The sequence below is a fragment of the Myxocyprinus asiaticus genome, chromosome 12 (assembly GCF_019703515.2).
Source record: "Myxocyprinus asiaticus isolate MX2 ecotype Aquarium Trade chromosome 12, UBuf_Myxa_2, whole genome shotgun sequence".
Lineage (NCBI taxonomy): Eukaryota > Metazoa > Chordata > Actinopteri > Cypriniformes > Catostomidae > Myxocyprinus > Myxocyprinus asiaticus.
The window spans coordinates 11416951-11437760 of NC_059355.1; the positions used below are offsets into that span (position 1 = coordinate 11416951).

The following is a 20810-nucleotide window of genomic DNA, read 5'->3' on the forward strand; positions in this document are numbered from 1 at the left end:
TCAGGACTATCAAATTTCCAGGACCCTTAGCATTATTATACATTATATTCAGCATTATATACATTTTATTTATCTTTATTTCTTTATTTTGACACTCAAGCTACTCAATTTGTACATACAACAAAAAAACATTCTTACATTTAGCCGAAAAAGGGAAAGGCTGAAGCAAATATTTATTTTTATAATTTTAATACAGTATAATCATCTGTGAATGCAGTGCAGATTCACTCTTGTGCTGAAAAGTCTCATCCCGGTGCTCATTGTATTATGCACTGATAAAACCTGGCACAGTTGGACCTCTGAGACATCAGTGTGATATCCATGAAAGCTGCACAATTGATTACATTGAAATTGAAATCAAGGTATGATGTTGCACAAGTTTAATTCAAATGATTGCGCTCCCTTTCTCCATTACGATCGGTTTGATTGATGTGGATGTGCGCATTCATTTGCTCAGTGAAGTTTAACGGAGGCTCGCATGTCATAAAAACAAACAGTTTTGCAAAATGCGCGGAAATTTGCGCCTGATTTTGAATTCGTAACGTACATTATAAAACATAAAACAGTAGCAGTAAAATGTAAGTTATTTGCTGGAGAGAAACAACTCTCAAGTGCATCAAACGGTACATGCCCTGACGCAGCAACCGGTCCACAAGTGTTTATAAAGTGCTCTCGTGTGCTGGACAACTTGGGTCGTGTTTTTTCCCGCTTCAACTTGACTCCATACTTTTTCAAACAAGTTTCATCATGCAACACATTTTTTACCAGGCTGTAAAGTGACGTCACTGACGGAACATATATCCAACTAATCAGTAATGAAATTTGTTGTCAATGATTTCCATTATCGATATTTATCGATTAGTTGTTGCAGCTCTTATACTGATTGAAATTCAGTTTGACATAAATTGCATTATTGTGGCAGATGAATAAAGCATCGTTTAGACAATAAGAGGCTTAAGAACTCAATATATTGTGTTTTATTCTATCACTGAATAAGCCTGCAGTTGACAGCAATCTGTTTTGCATTATGTCAATGTGTCCAGTTCTCAAAGTATGCGTTCTTGCATTCCGTCTGCGCTATTTTTAATTGTTGCTCTATGTACATGTGCATGCCTTAGAAGGTGAATTAATTGCATTAATTGTTTTTACGCATCATTTTTTTATATAATAAAAAATGAGTTATTATACAAATCTGCAAAAGGCGGCACAGTATAAAAGAAAATGAGGTGACAGACATTGTAAACTACAAACTGCAATTTCAGTGTCAAAATAAAAGCTCCAGATGAAGGTGAACAGAACAGAAATATATTTTATATAAAACAAATCTAATCCTCAATGATTCAGTTATACTATAATAAAAAAACTTGACTGGGTCCCACAATAATAATTTAATTAAGGCTGTATGGTGGTTTAGCATTCTGAAGCTTTCACGTGACTGAGCTGTTGAATTAGCCACGCCCCCTCATTCCAAAACCCCCCTTCCAAAAATAATTGAGACCAAAACCGAGCTGCATTATTTGTTAATGTGGGTGTAAAATTCAACAGTGGCACAATAGCGCCCTCAGCTGACAAATATTATGAATCATGTCCTCAATGATCCGCTTCAAAAGCAACACTATGAGAAGAGGCAAATGATTGACAGGTGAAAAGCGTAAATGTCCGCAGTCCGCAGACACATGTTTGTTTGCTGTATACAAAGACTACAGCTGTCAAAGAGACCGGTGAGATATCGCAGGGCACTTATTTCTTTAATATCTTTAAGGGAGTAGGACATTTTTTTGCATACTTTTCAATTTTTGGTGTGATTTTAATTATATTTAAAAAATGCATTAAAATAATTAAAGCAATTAGTCATGTCCCCGGACCATAATAAGGAATATTCCTGCCTTCAGGGCAATTCAAGCTTGAAGGACCACCTGTTTTCAGCAGGGGGCAGTAAGTGAAACTCTAGCTGTTTAGGCAACACGCAGCTGTACAGACAACAATCCACTACCTAAAAACGCTGTTTGATGCGATGCATTTGTTCATTGACCTGTCCTTAGAAAAGCCCTGATAATAAATCTATCTCTGACAGATTGACGAATTTAATTGCAAAATTGATTGTAGGCCAATGATAGGCTTGTGTTTAATTACAGTGCATTCAGAAAGTATTCAGACCCCATCATTTTTTCACATTTTCTATGTTGCAGCCTTATGTTAAAATGCTAAAAAAAAATTTTTTACATCAATCTACACTCCATACTCCATAATGACAAAGCAAAAACCAGATTTTTCATAACTTTGCAAATGTATAAAAAAAATAAAAATAAATAAAGCTCAAATATCACATTGACATAAGTATTCAGACCATTTGTTATGACACTTGAAATTTAGCTCAGGTGCATCCCATACTTCTGGATCATCTTTGAGATGTTTCTACACTTTGATTCGAGTCCACTTGTGGCAAATTCCATTGATTTGACATGATTTGGAAAGGCACACACCTGTCTATGTAAGGTTGCACAGCTGAAAATGCATATCAGAGCAAAAACCAAGCCATGAGGTCAAAGGAACTGCCTTCAGAGCTCAGAGACAGGATTGTGATGAGGCAAAGATCTGGGAAGGCTACAAAAACTTTCGGCTGCAATGAAGGTTCCCAAGAGCACAGTGGCCTCCATAATTCTTAAATGGAAGAAGTTTGGAACAATCAGGACTCTTCCTAGAGCTGGCCGCCCAGCCAAACTGAGCAATCGGGGAAGAAGGGCCTTGGTAAGAGAGGTGACCAAGAACACGATGGTCACTCTGGTTGAGCTCCAGAGATCATGTGTGGAGATGGGAGAAACTTGCAGAAGGAGAACCATCACTGCAACACTCCACCTCACGCCTTTCCTCAGTGCAAGACACATGAAAGCCTGCTTGGAAAGCACCTAACGAACTCTCAGACAGTGAGAAACAAGATTCACTGGTCTGATGAAACAAAGATTGAACTGTTTGGCCTCTGTTCCAAGCGTCATGTCTGGAAGAAACCAGGCACCGCTCATCACCTGCGCAGTATCATCCCAACGGTGAAGCATTGTGGTGGTAGCATCATGCTGTGGGGGTGTTTTTCAGCGGCAGGGACTGGGGGATTGGTCAGGGTTGAAGGAAAGCTGAATGTAGCAAAATACAGAGATATCCTTAATGAAAACCTGGTCCAGAGCGCTCAGGACCTCAGACTGGGCCGAAGGTTCACCTTCCAACAGTACAGTGAACCTAAGCACACAGCCAAGACAATGCAAGAGTGGCTAAGGGACAACTCTGTGAATGTCCTTGAGTGGCCCGGACATGAACCCAATCGAACATCTCTGGAGAGACCTGAAAATGGCTGTCTACCGACGGTCCGCATCCAACCTGACAGAGCTTGAGAAGATCTGCAGAGAAGAATGGCAGAAAATCTCCAAATCCAGGTGTGCAAAGCTTGTCGTATTATACCCAAAAAGACTTGAGGCTGTAATCGCTGCCAAAGGTGCTTCAACTAAGTACTGAGTTAATGAATACTGAATGTGATATTTCAGTTTCTTTCTTTTCATTAAGTTTGCAAAGTTATGAAAAATCTTGTTTTTTGCTTCGTCCTTATGGGGTATTGTGTAGATTGATGTGATATATATATTAGGGATGTGCGAGACTAGTCGATTAAACGGTTCTGATGTGGCTAGACGACACTGAAATTACTAGTCGGTTAATATTTCCCCCCCATTAAACTGATGATAATTTTTACACATTTACGTTTGGCTTTATATTTTTACAGATGCTGCACTTAAATTACTGTCATATTAATGTTACATATTTTAAATAGAATTAATAATACAAATATTATTTAAAAAGAGGATATCTGGAGCAGATAAAGAGTTTAATTTCACCTCAGGCTGCGCGTGCTTCTTCCCTCTCTCACTCGTGGCACGCGCAGGAAAATGTCCTCTCGCTAGACAATCAAACTCAGCAAAGTAGTTATGAAACCATGGTGGTGCGGGAATCGGCTTTCCAAATGTTTGAAAGTCCCTAAGGATGTTTTCACATTTGAGTCTTCTTTACATTTGTGCATGCTTGTACGTAATTTCTCTGCTGTGCAGGCTTTTTCAAGCGCAGGATAATGGCCTCAGGTGAGTCAAGTCCAGTCTTTCACCGGACCATGTTGACATGTTAATTTTGCTCATCAAAAAATGGATGCTTTTGAGTAAGTAGCCTAGAAAATGACTGTTTTAGGCTAGGGTTGCCATTTTTTGTTTTGTTTTTTTAAAATATGCTGATTAAGAAGGCTATTTTCAATGAGGTGCCGACTGCTTAATGTGTTAAACTATCTTTTATTCTGTGTGCACGTCATGTTTAGAATACATTAGGTTTATTGCAGGCTAAATCACAGGCCTATTTTTTTCTGCCCTATAGCAATTTCTTTTTTTTTGTTTTTTTTGTTTGTTTTTTTAACATCGTAACTGTTATTGGTTGACGTTCTTTACCGAACAGCTGTCATATTAGATCAATGGCTAATGTATGACTGCACGTTGTGAAATACGCACAACTTTTCAGTGCATTTTTTTCTCTCTCATAGATTTGGCTTAGTCTACCTGTTAATTATTTTCAAAAATGTCCTGACTGTTTTAATATGTTAAGTAACTTTTACTTGGTGATTTCCATTTAGAACAGGCTATTAGGGTTGTTCCATTGACCCTGCACTATTTATTCAATTATTTTCAATAAATATGTCTGTTAAATATTCGCTAACGTTGATTCAGTGAATGCTTGTCATGTTCTATATTTAATGTACAATGGTCATAATTCAAGGCGAGCACGTCACAGATAAATGCCCCTTTTCAGTGGAATTTAGCATCGGATTTGGAATAGATTAAGTATTTTAAATGGGTCGCATAAAAACATGTATTTTTTTTTTTTTTTTACTGTTGGGTGGTTTCTCTTTAGACTAATTGACTAGTCGGTTACAAAACTTCCATTTAAACGACAGTCAAATTAGTCATAGCAAACGTTCCTTATATATATATATATAATATGAATGACTTGGACCAAATGATAAAGAAAAGCAGCCAATAAGTGCCCAACATAGATGGGAACTCCTTCTAGACTGTTTAAAAAGCATCCCATGGTGATACCTCAAGAAGTTGGTTGAGAAAATGTCAAGAGTGCATTTCTGAAAATTCTAGGCAAAGGGTGACTACTTTGAAGATGCTAAAATATAACACAGTTTTGATTTATTTTGGATTTTGTTTGGTCACAACATAATTCCCATAGTTCCATTTATGTTATTCCATAGTTTTAATGACTTTACTATTATTCTAAAATGTGAAAAAAAATTATAATAAAGAATAAATGTTTCAAAACTTTTGACCAGGAGAGAGAGTGTGAGAGAGAGTGTGTGTGTGTGTGTGTGTATATATATATATATATATATATATATATATATATATATATATATATATATTATTATAATTATATATTTTTGAAAGCATTTTAGCATAAGTCTGCAACATAACAAATATGTGAGAAAAAAAAATGAAGGGGTCTGAATACTTTCTGAATGCACTGTACTGTATATGGATATTGTATTGCCATCTAAAGCCACTTTTTGTCTTATCAATGCTTTACTCATCTGCCACTAGGGCTGGGCGATATGGCCAAAAATATGTATTATTTTTCATATCGTTTGATGCCGATATTTATCACTATATACGTTCACATTTGCACATTGCACAATTTTTTGAAATTCCATGTTGGCAGAAGAGTTAAAAAAGAATCCTAAATAATCTCTACAAAACTGCATTGCGGGTCCAGAGACAGCCAAAGCAGTGGGTTCTGAGGGATCTTCTGGCAAAATATAAAAATATTTTATAGAGTTCATCAATCGAGTGCAGTTGGATATGAATGTTAAAAGATCATCTGTTCATTTTGAAGCATAATGACAGCAGTCCAGTATTTGTTTTAATATGTTTATATTCAAATGTTATATTTTTATATTTCCTTACATTCAGAAGCCCTTGTGACTGAGGAGTGATACTGTATGGGGGTTTAGGGGTATCCCCTGAGAGAAATTTTTGAAAATGCAAAAGTCTAAGTGGACCGTTTTTATATTTTCATTAAAGTGAGAAATACTAGGCTACCAACTAGTAATTTTATTGTCCTTCCTTGTCATCCATTTCAGAGATGATGACATCTGATTAATTTGTACAAAATTAGAGCAGAAATCCATTTGTTATTAAAGGCTTGTAACATGCTGATTAAAAAACGTTATTGTCTAAAGGCGCTTTAGAACCACGTTAACTTACGCAGTGCCTCATGTCTACTCGCATGCGGGGTAAAGAGGCAACGTGTGCGGAGCGGGACAGGGCATAAATGAAGCATGTTTGGTGCTAGAGAAAAATATTCAAGGATAAAGCGCAGAAAGATCAGTGCTGTTGTACACAGCCCTGTTGTTTTTTCGTGCTTCTCAATAGAGACAATGAGAGGGCGTAACCTCCTTCATGAATTCTTGCGGTCCAGATGGAATCAACCCGGGATCCAGACCGCGGTGATCGGCGTTGCCTTATCTAGCAAGGCAGCTAACGTTAGCAACTTCATACAGTCTGAGAAAGCTGAACTGCTTTTATCGCATTTTTAGCGACACGCACCTGATGTCTAGATGTATAACATAAGCTAAATATTGAAAATTACTCAAGCTTACCATCGTTATCGTGGATTTTTTTTTATCGCGATAAATATTGAGATCGTTTTATCGCCCAGCCCTATTTGCCACAATAATGTAATGCATTTTAATTATCTGAATTCTTATTTTTATAATGTTATATTTATAATGATTAAATATAACAATTTATAATTAATTGATCATTAGGTATTTAATTAAGCGGCTTTCTCAGCAAATATTTATATATGCAATTAATATCAAATAATTTGATTACAAATTCTAATTGATTGATTTCCCTAAATGTAATATTATGCAATATTTAACTAGGTTCCAAAAAATAAGTCGAATGGTTTTTGCACACTTTAAAATATATGGTTTATAATGCTATTTATTAAGCTATTGTGTTTCATTGTATATAAAATATAAATATAGGCTAAATATAAAAGTGTGTATTAATGAAAATGATTAAAACTCATTCTCCCTTGTTTATTTAGTGAAAAATTGTGGGAAAACATTTTATTATTTTGAAATGGATGTAATAAATATCTTACAATTAAACCAGCTTTTTCGATTGCTACAGATATGACTAAAGTCCTGTACATTATTATAATCTGTACAGTCAGATTTGTCAAGTGCAATTACAATAAAAAATACTTAGGGTGGCATAAAATCATGAAACAATGACTTGATGGGCTTGTGAAATTCCAGGATGATGTCACCATGATCACACCTCAGCTGTCCTGAACATGTGTAATTGACATGTGTATGTATGTGTTGTAGGTATGGATGAACTCCATTCTCTGGATCCACGCAGGCAGGAGCTTTTGGAAGCGCGTTTCATTGGTGCAGTTAGTGGAAACACAGGAGGAAGCACTGGGAGTGCCAGCGGTGGAGCTAAAGTAATAAACAGACACGCAAACACAAAATATGCACATGCAGGGCGACACTCTTATTATACGAGTGTGCACTTCCTCATGATCTCATGGCATGCACCAAACCCGTCTTGATGTGGATCTGTTTCTTTTCAGGGTTTAAATAATAATGAATGTTCCAGTCACAGTTTTGGCAGTCTGGGGTCATCCAGCGATAAGGAGTCAGAGGTCAATATTACACTCATACACACTCAAAAATGTGGGACAAATGTGTTCCACTTACTGATTCAGTTTCAGCTTACAAGCGTAAATTCGTGTATACAGATTGCGTATTAGAAGTCAACCGGTAGTGGATTTTGCCGATACCAGTAACAAAGGTGGTGGACAAGGCAGTTAATCGATTAATCGGCAGATCATTTTTAAAATTGATTTATAGAATGTTAAAAAAAACATTGTAGTCTTTCGTTACTACGACGGGCACAGATATAGAGGCTACAAGAGTCCAAGATGCAGTTTATTGTTCAACCAAATATTAGCCAGAAAAAAAATTAAATATGGTGCACATATATATATACATATGTACTGTATATATCTGTGTGTGTGTGTGTGTGTGTGTGTGTGTGTGTGTGTGTGTGTATTGAGTTGAAGTCAGAAGTTTACATACACCTTAGCCAAATAGGGCTTTGTGCTGGCCACTCCAATACCTTGACTTTGTTGTCCTTAAGCCATTTTGCCACAACTTTGGAGGTATGCTTGGGGTCATTGGCCATTTGAAGACCCATTTGCAACTGAGCTTTAACTTAATGGCTGTTGTTTTGAGATGTTGCTTCAATATAGCCACATAATTTTCCTTCCTCATGATTCCATCTATTTTGTGAAGTGGACCAGTCCCTCCTGCAGCAAAGCACCCCCACAACATGATGCTGCCACCCCCATGCTTCACGGTTGGGATGGTGTTCTTCGGCTTGCAAATCTCACCCTTTTTCCTCCAAACATAACGATGGTCATTATGGCCAAAAAGTTTGATTTTTATTCCATCAGACCAGAGGAAATTTCTCCCAAAAGTAAGATCTTTGTCCCCATGTGCACTTGCTAACTGTAGTTAGGCGATTTTGGAGCAATGGCTTCTTCCTTGCTGAGCAGCCTTTCAATGTTATGTCGATATAGGACTCGTTTTACTGTGGATATAGATACTTGTCAACCTGTTTCCTCCAGCATCTTCACAAGGTCCTTTGCTGTTGTTCTGGGAGTGATTTGCACTTTTCGCACCAAACTACGTTCATCTCTAGGAGACAGAATGCGTCTCCTGCCTGAGCGGTATAATGGCTGCGTGGTCCCATGGTGTTCATACCTGCGTACTATTGTTTGTACAGATGAACGTGGTACCTTCAGGCATTTGGAAATTGATCCCAATGATGAACCAGACATGAGGAGGTCCTCCAATTTTTTTCTGTGCTCTTGGCTGATTTCTTTTGATTTTCCCATGATGTCAAGCAAAGAGGCACTGAGTTTGAAGGTAGGCCTTAAAATGCATCCACAGGTACACCTCCTATCAGAAGCTAATTGGCTAATTGTCTAAAGGCTTGACATCATTTTCTGGAATTTTCCAAGCTGCTTAAAGGCACAGTTAACTTAGTGTATGTAAACTTCTGACCCACTGGAATTGTGATATAGTCAATTAAAAGTGAAACAATCTGTCTGTAAACAATTTTTTAAAAAAATGTCTCGTGTCATGCACAAAGTTGATGTCCTAAATGACTTGCCAAAACTGTAGTTCGTTAATATTAAGTCTGTGGGGTGGTTAATAAATTAGTTTTAATGACTTCAACCTAAGTGTATGTAAACTTCTGACTTCAACTATACATATATATACATACAGGGTTGGGAGGGTTAATTTTTAAATGTATTCCACTACAGATTACAGAATACATGCTGTAAAATGTAATTTGTAACGCATTCCGTTAGATTACTCAAGGTCAGTAACGTATTCTAAATACTTTGGATTACTTCTTCAGCACCTTGTAGATTTTTTTCACTTGTTTTGACTATAAAAACTCTGCCAGTACAGTAAGACAAAATATACATGTTAAAAATACATTCTTTGAAAAACCTAAATATCTTATGCAGTGTTGTTTCTAAAACAAGATAAATCAAATTGATCTGAAGGATTTTTAGATATTTTTACAGGAAAACAATAAAAAAAGTTATCAAGAATAAGATTTTTGCCCTAATATCAAAGGTCTTACTAGAAAAAAACAAATTATGATCCAAAGCGAATTTACTTGATAAAATATGATCGTACCTGTAATGTGCATGTAAAATGGCTAGAAATAGCATTTTAGCTTAGCATAAAGCTGACAATTTACACAAGGTTTATTTCTATTTCTTCTGCTCCAAACTTACTTCAAACTTACTTCTCTGTCTGCTCGTATGAATGTAACACATCATAAGAAAGTGTTTCACCGCTGTTCAAATTCACTTTGGATCGCATCATTTATATGTATAAATGTTTTCCATCTGAAAGGACTAAATATTAAATGAAACAAATTGCAATAAAATGCAAAGTAATCTCTTCAGTAATCAAAATACTTTTTGAATGTAACTGTATTCTAATTACCAATTATTTCAATTGTAACTGTAGTGGAGTAGTTACTAATATTTTGTATTTTAAATGCGTAATCTCGTTACATGTATTGTTACTCCCCAACCCTGTGTGTGTGTGTATTTATATATATATATATATTATATATATATATATATATATATATATATATATATATATATATATATATATATATATATATATATATATATCCCTTAATATATTCGCATTTTTCTTTGCATGCTCTCACTTCAATTTAGAACACTTGATTATCTAATCAAAACAAAATATGAGGGAAAAAACTAAGGGAAAAAATATGGATGAATAATATTATGAAATATTTAGATATAGCAAATTCCCACGTTATTATTTTTATTTCTCCTCTAGAGGCTGCTGTTATACTGTAGAACTAAACCGTTCTAACTGTAGTATCCTCCAGCGGCGACTACAGAGGAACACAGAAATAATAATAAAATCAAATATCAGCATAGATTTGATAACTGTTCCCACAAATCAATTATCGGCATAGATTAATTGGTAAAACCGATAATATCAGTCTGCCTCTAATACATAGTGTCGAAATTAAAAGAAAGGTTCTGCCGCTTTAAGATACTAGCTATATAACATGTAATGTAACAAATTGAGTTTCTGTCCTGAAATAGCAAAAAATAGTATATTGTGAACATATCACACTGATATATAAAAAAAAAATGGACACATGTTTTGAACAAATTACCCCGCCCCCCCCCCACAAATCATCCTGTGGATTGTATTCTGCTATTTTAAATCCTACAGATAAGGTTCAGCTATTTTTTTTGCATTTTTGAATTGTAATATTTATCTTTCTGCCCCATAAAGAACTCGGACATAAAGAAGGGAGGATCACCTGCATATTCAGTATGTTTTCTGATGATTTTCTCAATGTTGTGTGTGATTTTATATATTATAATTTTGGTCAATAAAAGGTACACTACCTGTCGGGAAGGCCTGTTGTTTGATAAAGCAATAATTCACCAAAAAATTTTGGTCTAAACTCGTATGACTTTCTTTCGTGGAAGACAAAAGGGCATGTTAGACAGAGTGTTAGCCTCAGTCACCATTCACTTTCATTGTATCTTTTTTCCATACAATTAAAAAAGAATGGTAACTGAGGCTGTCAGTCTGCTTAACATCTACATTTTTGGTGCGCTATTCCTTTTAAGGTTTTTAGAACCTCTTTGAGGCCTGAATTCACCTTCAAATGGAGTTTACCTAAACCATTAATATTGATTGTATTGATTTTGTGAATAGAAGTATTGATTGAAAAGAGTATTACTCCCTGTTCTCCCAAGACTCCGGAAAAGAAGCACTCAGAGTCATCCAGGGGAAGGAAGAGGAAAGTTGATAACCAGTCAGAGAGCAGTCAAGGTAACGAGAACTTTCTGTGCCTGTGGATAAATTACTCATTAAAGAAAAAAGTTCACACAAAAAATGAAAATTCTGTCATAATATACTTATATTGTTCTAAACCTGTGTGACTTAACTTTCTTATGCAAAACACGTTTATTTTTATGTATATCTCATTCTTTCCAATACATTGGCACTGGATAATGACCCACTTTAAAGGAAAAGTTCACCCAAAAAATGGAAATTCTCACATTTACTCACCCTCATGCCATCCCAGATGTGTAAGACTTTCTCTCTTCTGCAGAACACAAATTAAGATTTTTAGAAGAATATCTCAGCTCTGTTAATCCAATGCAAGTGAATGGTGACCAAAACTTTGAAGCTCCAAAAAGCACATAAAGGCAGCATAAAAGTAATCCATCAGACTCCAGTAGTTTAATCCAAGTCTTCAGAAGCGATATGATAGGTGTGGGTGAGAAACAGATCAATATCAAAATACTTTTTTACTATAAATCTCCACTTTCGACCAGCCTGTGTGTTCACGAAAAGACTGAGTTCTTCTGTTTTTTTTGGTGAGTCGCATTCTTTGTGCATATCGCTATTTGCCACCAACTGTTAAGTGAGGAGAAAGAAAAAATGGAGGGATAAAGGAAAGGAAAAGAATAAAGAATTTATGCACAACAGCCCGGTAGGTTGTGATGTGCACGAATGTGGAAGTAAAAGTGAAAGTGGAGATTTATTTTGAAAAGGACTTAAATATTTATCTATTTCTCACCTATACCTATCATATCGCTTCTAATGATATGGATTAAACCCCTGGAGTCAGAAGAAGAAAGTCATACACATCTGGGATGGCATGTGGGTAAATGACGATATTTTTCATTTTTGGGTGAACTATCCCTTTAAAGCTTAAAATAGCATCCAGAAGGATTATAGAAGTAGTCCACATGGCTTGTGCATCATGTTCAGTATCTTCTGAAGGCATAAGTTAGGTTTCGGTGGGAAAGAACCAGAAATGTAGTCATTTTTGAGTGATAATCTACATGTCCTTAATGTGTTCATGAGCGATATAAGAGAAGCTAGAAAACTTGTTTTTAAGTGCTAAGCTATACAAGCTCTCACTGTGAGTGAGATTTTCACTGAAAAATGACTTTAGTTTCAGGTTGTTTCTCATCAAAACCCAAAAAGGCTTTGTGCCTTTCATGTACCATTAAAATACCTTTTAATAAGAAAAATTTGTTTGTGTAACAGTTCGTTTGAAGACTAAATTTGTTGGCAGACCTGACTTGTCGTAAACATCCAGCATCTTTAAACAGAATCACACGTTTAATTTTTCTTGAAATATACCACATTTAATGTTTAGCACGGAAATTAATTTTTATTTTTATTTTTACTTCTCAGGAAAGTCTTCCGGCCGAGGGCCCAAGATCAGCGATTATTTTGATGTGAGTAAATCTGTGTGTGGATGAGTCAGTGTTCAGTCAACTCTGTATTAAATATAAGGCAGGTTTTGAGAGCTTTTAGTCAGAGCACTGCTGGTTTTTCATCTTCTAATGAGCGCTGACTTTAATAAATATGCTTCAACTTGTAGTTATTGTTGTAGCTATGAAATTGCATAATTTTCTGTTAGTATGTTCTTTTTTTGGTGCTGTAAAACAACAGCATATCTCTTCCTGTAGTTCCAAGGTGGAAACGGATCAAGTCCGGTCAGGGGTCTTCCTCCGGTCCTGCGCTCTCCACAGAACTCTCACTCTGCACCCGGGTCCATTGTAAGTGCTAATGTTTGATGTTTTGGGAGGATTGTAACATATAAGCAGCCATTTTGGATGTTTATTTCTTAATGTCATTGTTTGCCACTCTGCAGGTGAGACAGAACAGCTCGTCACCTACCAGCCTGTGTTTCACAGATCACACGATGAACCTGAAACAGTTGAGCAGCAGAAGTGTACAGGTAACACGTACATCAAAAATAAAAGTTCTGTTATAATTTACTCACCCTCATGTCATTCCAAACCTCTGTTACTTTCATTTTTATGCAGAACACAAAAGGAGGTATTTTAATGAATGTCTTGATCATCTTTTCAACCCAATGGCAGTTGATAGTGACTCAATTTATAGATTAAAAAAGACCCCAAAATATTATAATATGTATAATAGTATATAATAACTGTGTCATATTCCAAGACTTCTGAAGGCATACAGAAGTTTTTGGTGTAAATTAAGCCCAAAGTATACTTCGGTTTTGACTTTGCGTCTGTGTACAGTTGAATGCTCAGCCTTTCAGAAGTATACTTCTTTTGACTGTGTGTGCAGTTGACACATCTGCACTAGGACTGACCATAAAGATGTCTGTATATTCCTTCAGACTCGAGTTATACATATGCTGGTATCTTCTGACCTCCTCAGACACGTGTTCTTGATGTGCATATTTGCTGTTGTTGGTTCTTCAGGTCTTCTATAGAACCGGTTCCATTTAAAAAAAAAAAAAAAAAAAAAAAACGTTTTGGTGACTTTTGGTTCCGCTAACCGTTCTTGAATGTGCATTTTCCTGCTGATATGGAACACTGTACAGAAATACTCCATGGCTTAACTTCTCTGGTTAGTTTGATAGGCTTTGCAATGGCAAAATTGGGGCAAGAACTTCCTGTTCAATACAAAACCTGGGAGGGGCTCTCTCAGGTGGAAGCGACCAATAAGCCAAATTTCTGAGACTGAATGCATAATAATAAAACAATCTTGGGTAGGCCTAGCCCACCTTTGTCAATCAGCCTGTGTAACTTCTTGAAATGTAATCTGGGACGTTTACCATTCCAAATAAAGGACTTCGCTGTGCTATCAAATTGCTTGAAATGAGAGAGGGGGACATCTACAGGGAGAGACTGTAACAGGTAGTTGAATTTTGGAATAGAAATCATTTTAACAACATTAACCTTCCCAGTCATGGATAAATGTAATGAAGTCCACCTGCTCACATCACTCAAACCTTTTTATTAAAGGGTCAAAATTAACTAACTAAATCACTAAAATTTGCTGGGAATAAAATGCCTAATTAAATGCCCTGTTTGGGCCACTGGAAGGCACCCGATTGAAAAACCGTTAATGGACAGTACGCTGTCAGAGCCAAAGTTTTGGATTTAGACCAATTGACTCTGTAACCTGAGAATTTAGAGAACTAATGAATGATCCTGTGGAGGCAAGGCATAGATCTAATGGGGTCAGAGATTAATAATAAAATATAATCTGCGTAAAGCAGAAGCTTATGCACCACACCTCCTGCCATCACCCCTGGAAAATCATCCTCCTTTCTTATTGCGGCTGCTAATGGTTCCAGGGCAAGACAGAACAATAATGGGGAAAGAGGGCAACCCTGCTGGGCGCCCGTATCCAGAGTAAAATAATATGAAATTAATCCATTTACTTGTACCCCCGCTACCGGGTGTATATATAGTAACTTAATCCAACCAATAAATGTACTCCCGAACCCGTATATTTCCAAAACCTTAAAAAGAATCCCTTTTTGGTGTCTAGTGAGATGGCAGCGACCGGAGTCTGATCATTAGCCACTGACCACATGGTATTGGTGAAACGCCTAATGTTATCAGAAGAGCTGCAGCCCCGAGTGAACCCCACCTGATCTGTATGTATAAGAGATGTCATAACTTAATCGGTTAGCCAAAATTTTGGACAAAATTTTAATGTCTAGCTGGATCAGGGAAATTGGACGGTAACTCTTACATTTGCTTGGATCTTTGTCCTTTTTAAGAATCAGACTGGTCCAGGCTTGTGTTATGGTTGGCGGAAGCTTTCCATTCTTTAATGATTCCGTATAAACTTCTAACAAAAGTGGAGCCAGTTCTGTAGTGTAAGATCGAAAAAATTCAGCGGCAAAGCCATCTGGCCCCGGAGCCTTGCCTGTAGGCGGGGCCTTAATTACCTCGTCAAGATTATCTCAGAATCAAGATAATTTTTTTGCTCAGTGGTCAGTTTAGGGAGATCTAATGGTTCCACAAAGTTTCTAATACCTTCAGCAGTAGACTAAGACGTGGAACTATAAAGATCAAGATAAAATGATTGAAAAGCATTATTAATATCAATGGCCGAGTTAAATATTTCACCACTAGCAGTTTTCACTGAGGGAATGGCAGAAAAAGACTCTCTCTGCTTTATATATCTAGCCAATAGCTTCCCTGCTTTATCCCCCGAATCATGTCTTGGCCTGAACAGCCAAAACTCTACCTTCCGTGACAAAATAATATTATATCTGTATTTCAATCGGGTCAATTCGCTGAGGCCATTGGATGACATTCGGCGCTTCAGCTCTTCCTCGGCACTTTTAATATTCCCTTCTAATTCCACAAGTTCTTTTGCTTTGGATTTTTTGATGAATGAGACATACTGTATGATCCGACCCCTAAGAACCGCCTTAAGTGCCTCCCAAGCCACGCCCACAGAGGATACTGAGGACCAGTTGGTCTCCATATAAACATTGATTTCAGCCTTTAACATTTGTTGGAATTCAGGATTTTGTAAAAGGGATACATTAAAGCGCCAACTGTATGATTTATTTTTCTCCGTATGTAGCAACACCTCTAAACTCCAGTTTTATCCAGCCAATAGGTGGGATAAACTCAAAGACGTGTAAATTCCTCCACATAACTGTTCCGAAGGTGTGTTCCTTCACAAAACAAACTCCAGCCGCTAGGCAGAATCAGCACAAAAACAAAAAAGGTGCTCAGTTCTTCGAACAGTCAAGTGAATGTTCAGTGAGTCAGGTCCAGTCGGCTGCATCACACAATAACTCACTCCATTGACTCTATGAAGGATAATGCTTGCTGTGGGCATGTGAATGTTTTACAGCCATCCTTAGTATCTATTCTCAATTTGGGCAGGAACATCAGTGCAAAAGTGACCTTCCGATGATGTAAGAGTTTCTTGCATTCCTTGAATCGATCACGTTTCTCTCTTGTCAAATTCGCAAAGTCTGGGAACAAGAAAATGTTGTGGTTCTTCCAAGAAAGCCTTCCTTTACTCCTCGCCTTGGGTAACACAAGATCTTTATCGGATGATCTTAGAAATTTGGCCAGAATTGATCGGGGCCTGTCACTCTCTGCCGATCGCAGCGCTGGAACTCTGTTCGCTCGCTCGATTTCCAGCCTATGGCCTGTTTTGTCGAGCAGACTCGGGAAGAGCTCGTCTAGGAATTTTACCATATCTCGACCTTCCTCATGCTCAGGAATTCCAAGAATTCGGACGTTGTTTCGCCAGCTATAATTCTCAAGGTCTTCCAATTTTTCCAAAATGCGTTCCAAGTCCACCTTGGTCGCTAGCAGATTAGCAGCTAGTTCCCTCTCTGATGACTCCAGATAATCTATCCGTTTCTCGACGTCCCCGATTCTTGTAACCAACTCCGAGAATTTAGTCTCTATGGAAGTGATCGATCGACATATTGCAGCAAGATCCTCCAAGTCTGCGATGACCTTCGCCAGCATCACAGACATACTCGCCAGTTGACACTGAATTTCTCCTGCCGCACCATCCAAACCGAGTCCCTGGTCTGCAGCCCTGCCTGGGGTATCAGATTGAACCCGTAAGTGTCTTTTAATGTCTCCAGTGCCTGAAGAGTTTGAATTCTTTGACATATTGTCTTCATAGAACAGTTATGGATCAGGGTGTATAGAATCAAACCGGTTTATGAACTAAAAAGTATTAAAAACTAACAGTGCGCAGAGCTCGCCGTTCACACGGCCAACCCTCGCATGGCGCCACGCGACTCCCCTCACATCCCTATTTTAGTGAGAAACATCCCAATTATTTTAAAATTAATTTTCAATTAAAATCTTGACGTCCGTTGCATGTTCACTAATAGCACTATTAGAGAATAAAGCGCTGTTCTGTTAGGGCACTCGTGAATGCGCAACAGACGTCAAGATTTTGAGTTTCTTACCAAAAAGTCGTATGCCTTTAGAAGACTTGGAAAATGACGTATGAGTTGCATCGACTACTTTTATACTTTTGGTCCTTTTTAGCTTTAAAGTGAGTCACTATCCACTGCTGTTGTATTGAAAAGATGTTCCGCAATATTCATTACAATATCTTTTGTGCTCCGCATAAGAGTCATACATGTTCGGATTGACATGAGGGTGAGTAATTTTCATTTTTGGGTGAACTATCCCTTTTAAACTTGACACTACAAACACTGAAACCATTCCCCCCCCCCCCCCAGGAAAACACAGTTTTTCCCGATTTATTAAATCATATATCTGATCTACACAGCAATATTGTGTTTCTCTTCTAAACTTTTCTTTGCTTTCGTTTATGTAATTTGTCTAAAATGTACACACTGCGTGGGGCCTGGGTGGCTCAGTGGTAAAAGACGCTGGCTACCACCCCTGGAGTTCGCTAGTTTGAATCCCAGGGCGTGCTGAGTGACTCCAGCCAGGTTTCCTAAGCAACCAATTGGCCCGGTTGCTAGGGAGGGTTGAATCACATGGGGTAACCTCCTCATGGTCGCTATAATGTGGTTCGTTCTCGGTGGGGCACGTGGTGAGTTGAGCACGGATGGCGTGGTTGGTTCCGTGGCAACGCACTCAACAAGCCAGGTGATAAGATGCGCGGGTTGATGGCCTCAGACGCGGAGGCAACTGGGATGCATCCTCCACCACCCGGATTGAGGCAACGTGACCTCGAGGACTTAAAAGTGCACTGGGAATTGGGCATTCCAAATTGGGTGAAAAAGGGGAAAAAATCCAAAAAACAAAAAGTACACTCTACTAGATTACGTTATGTAGGGTGAACATGAACCAATCATGCATGTTCAACAGCGCAAAAATTATTTTACTATTTAATTTACTTCATTAAAATGAGTTAATACAACACAATTCTTGAACAAAAGTTCATTGCATTCAATCTACTTAAATTTTTTTAAACCGAAGTTTACACAAAATCCATTTATGTTGGTACTTCATGAATACTTTTTGTTGACATAACTGAAACTGGGCAGGGGATTTGTAGTATGCTTGCTTTGCATGGGACTTGAAGCAGAGAGAATTATTTATTTTTTTAAATTAAGTGTTATTTTATTTTTGAGCAAGATGAGAAAAGGGGGATACTTAATGGTGTTTAATATTATTATTTTTCATGTTCAATGTTGAAACAAATCAGTGATGTGACAAAAGTAAAATTGAAGGAATGAATTATGTTTGGGACACAATCAATTTGAGGCTTCTTAATTGGGTCATTTAATAATAACTTTATTCAGTTTTGTTGAAGTTACATGAACAAATTGTTTTCTGACAAAGAATTAATGAACTAAACCAAGAGGAAATGTTGATGTGACTTAATTGATTCATGTAGAAACGATGTTCATGATTAAATAATTTAAATTCAAAGCATTTAATTTGTTTCAGCATACTCTGATACTGTTTTAATGTGCACTTCTTACTATTGATCACACATGCTGACATGTATTGGATATAATATCTGACGTTTTAATACTCTGACTGAATTTATTACTCTGTCTCTTTGTTTTCTGCTCTCAGACGGATCTGACACTGTTGAAGCTGGCTGCACTTGAGAGCAATAAGAATCTTGACCTTGAGAAGAAAGAGGGTAGAATAGATGATCTGCTCAGGGTGAGTAACAAACAGATGAGTGTCGCTTGTCCTTCAGTTCATGCTTTTTGCAAGTCACAAAAACGAATTTAGATGTTAAGTGCACTGCGATGTTTTCTCTGAAGGCAAACTGTGACCTCCGTAGACAGATAGACGAACAGCAGAAACTGCTGGAACGTTTCAAGGAGCGTCTAAACAAATGCACTACCATGAGTAAAAAACTGCTAATTGAGAAGGTGAGCTGCATTCAATGCCCTCTCAGAGACTTGCGTCTCATTTTGCTGGTGGTTGTCGAGTGAGTCTCGAGTATGTTCTCGTCTGGTTAGAGCACTCAAGAGAAGCAGTCGTGCCGTGAGAAGAGCATGCAGGACCGACTGCGTCTGGGACACTTTACGACAGTCCGGCATGGAGCGTCTTACTCGGAGCAGTGGACAGATGGATATGCCTTCCAGAACCTGGTCAAGTAAGATTCTTGCTGACTAACGGCGCAAAGTCTGGTCCAGATTGCAGCTTATTCTGGCCAAAAACTTAAATCTTGTAACTTCAATTGATGGAATGGTCAGCTGAGCCAGAACTCCAATTATCAAAATTTCTTATGTAAACTAACCTACACAAGGCTTTTAATATGCTCTATGCTACTGTCTCTCTTTCTCTCTCATTTATCTCTCTCTCTCTAAACATGCTAGCAATTCCTTGCAACTAGCCAGAACACCCTAGCAACTAGCAAAAATGTGTTTGCAATGCCTAGCAACAATCCAAAACACCCTAATAACTAGCCAGAACACTGTAGCAATCAGCTGAAACCTACTAAAAAATGTTTAGCAACATGCTAGCAGCAACGCCTAGCTTAATGCTAAAATATGTTAGCAACATGCTAGAAATGCTTGACAATTCAAATGTAAACAAGCATACACAAGGTTTCATGCTCTGCACTACTCTCTCTCTTTATCTATCTCTAAACATGCTAGCAGTGCCTAGAATCTAGTTATTCGGCCATCTTTGGAATGCTCTAAGGGAGGCTATTTCCAGTCATGACAGTGCAGCTCCTAGCTACTTGAATGGGGAAAGGCCGAAATCTCAATTTTTTGGTCAAGATTACGATCAAAGAACATATGTCAAATTAGCAATACAATTTGACAATACTGGAATCATAAATTGTGCTGCTTTACCTCATATTACGCTAAAAACCACAATTTTCCCGTCTTGTATAGCTAATGCGCATCCGTTTTTTAGTTGATTGACAGGCGATGTCTATATCTAATAGGTGATTGGCTCTTTTAACTGTAATGCAGTACTTCCTTTCTACATCCGTTGACCGTTGGCAGAGACTATTTAGCAGTGACTTGTCACTTCTATTAAAATGAATGGGAGAAATTGGAATGCCCAACGGTCAACGGATGTTGAAAGGAAGTCCTGCCTTTCAGGTAAAAGAGCCAATCACCTTTTAGATATAGACATCGCCTGTCAATCAACTCGAGAATGTGCATGCACATTAGCTATACAAGATGGGAAAATTTCGTTTTTTAGTGTGATCTGAGGTAAAGCACAATTTATGATACCATTGTTGTTATATTTTACTGATCGTAATCTTCACCCACCATTGTGGAGATTTTGGTCTTTCCCCTTTCTAGTAGATAGGAGCTGCACTGTCATGCCGCTTGTTTACATAGAAAAATATCTGCTGGAAACGTTCC

General features: G+C 37.6%; 1 protein-coding gene across 4 annotated transcripts in view; it reads left to right on the plus strand.

The window, feature by feature from the left end:
• LOC127448666 (serine/threonine-protein kinase tousled-like 1-B) overlaps positions 1-20810 on the plus strand; it is a 52159-nt gene that overhangs the window by 16132 nt on the left and 15217 nt on the right. For 2 of the 4 annotated variants that reach the window (XM_051711376.1, XM_051711378.1), the window contains 10 exons: positions 7427-7545; positions 7675-7746; positions 10979-11017; positions 11452-11527; positions 12908-12951; positions 13186-13275; positions 13371-13457; positions 19045-19137; positions 19242-19352; positions 19443-19579. In XM_051711376.1, coding sequence (XP_051567336.1) covers positions 7427-7545; positions 7675-7746; positions 10979-11017; positions 11452-11527; positions 12908-12951; positions 13186-13275; positions 13371-13457; positions 19045-19137; positions 19242-19352; positions 19443-19579 — 868 coding nt within the window. The remainder of the gene's footprint in view (positions 1-7426; positions 7546-7674; positions 7747-10978; positions 11018-11451; positions 11528-12907; positions 12952-13185; positions 13276-13370; positions 13458-19044; positions 19138-19241; positions 19353-19442; positions 19580-20810) is intronic. The other 2 variants (XM_051711377.1, XM_051711379.1) reach the window with 1 other exon arrangement.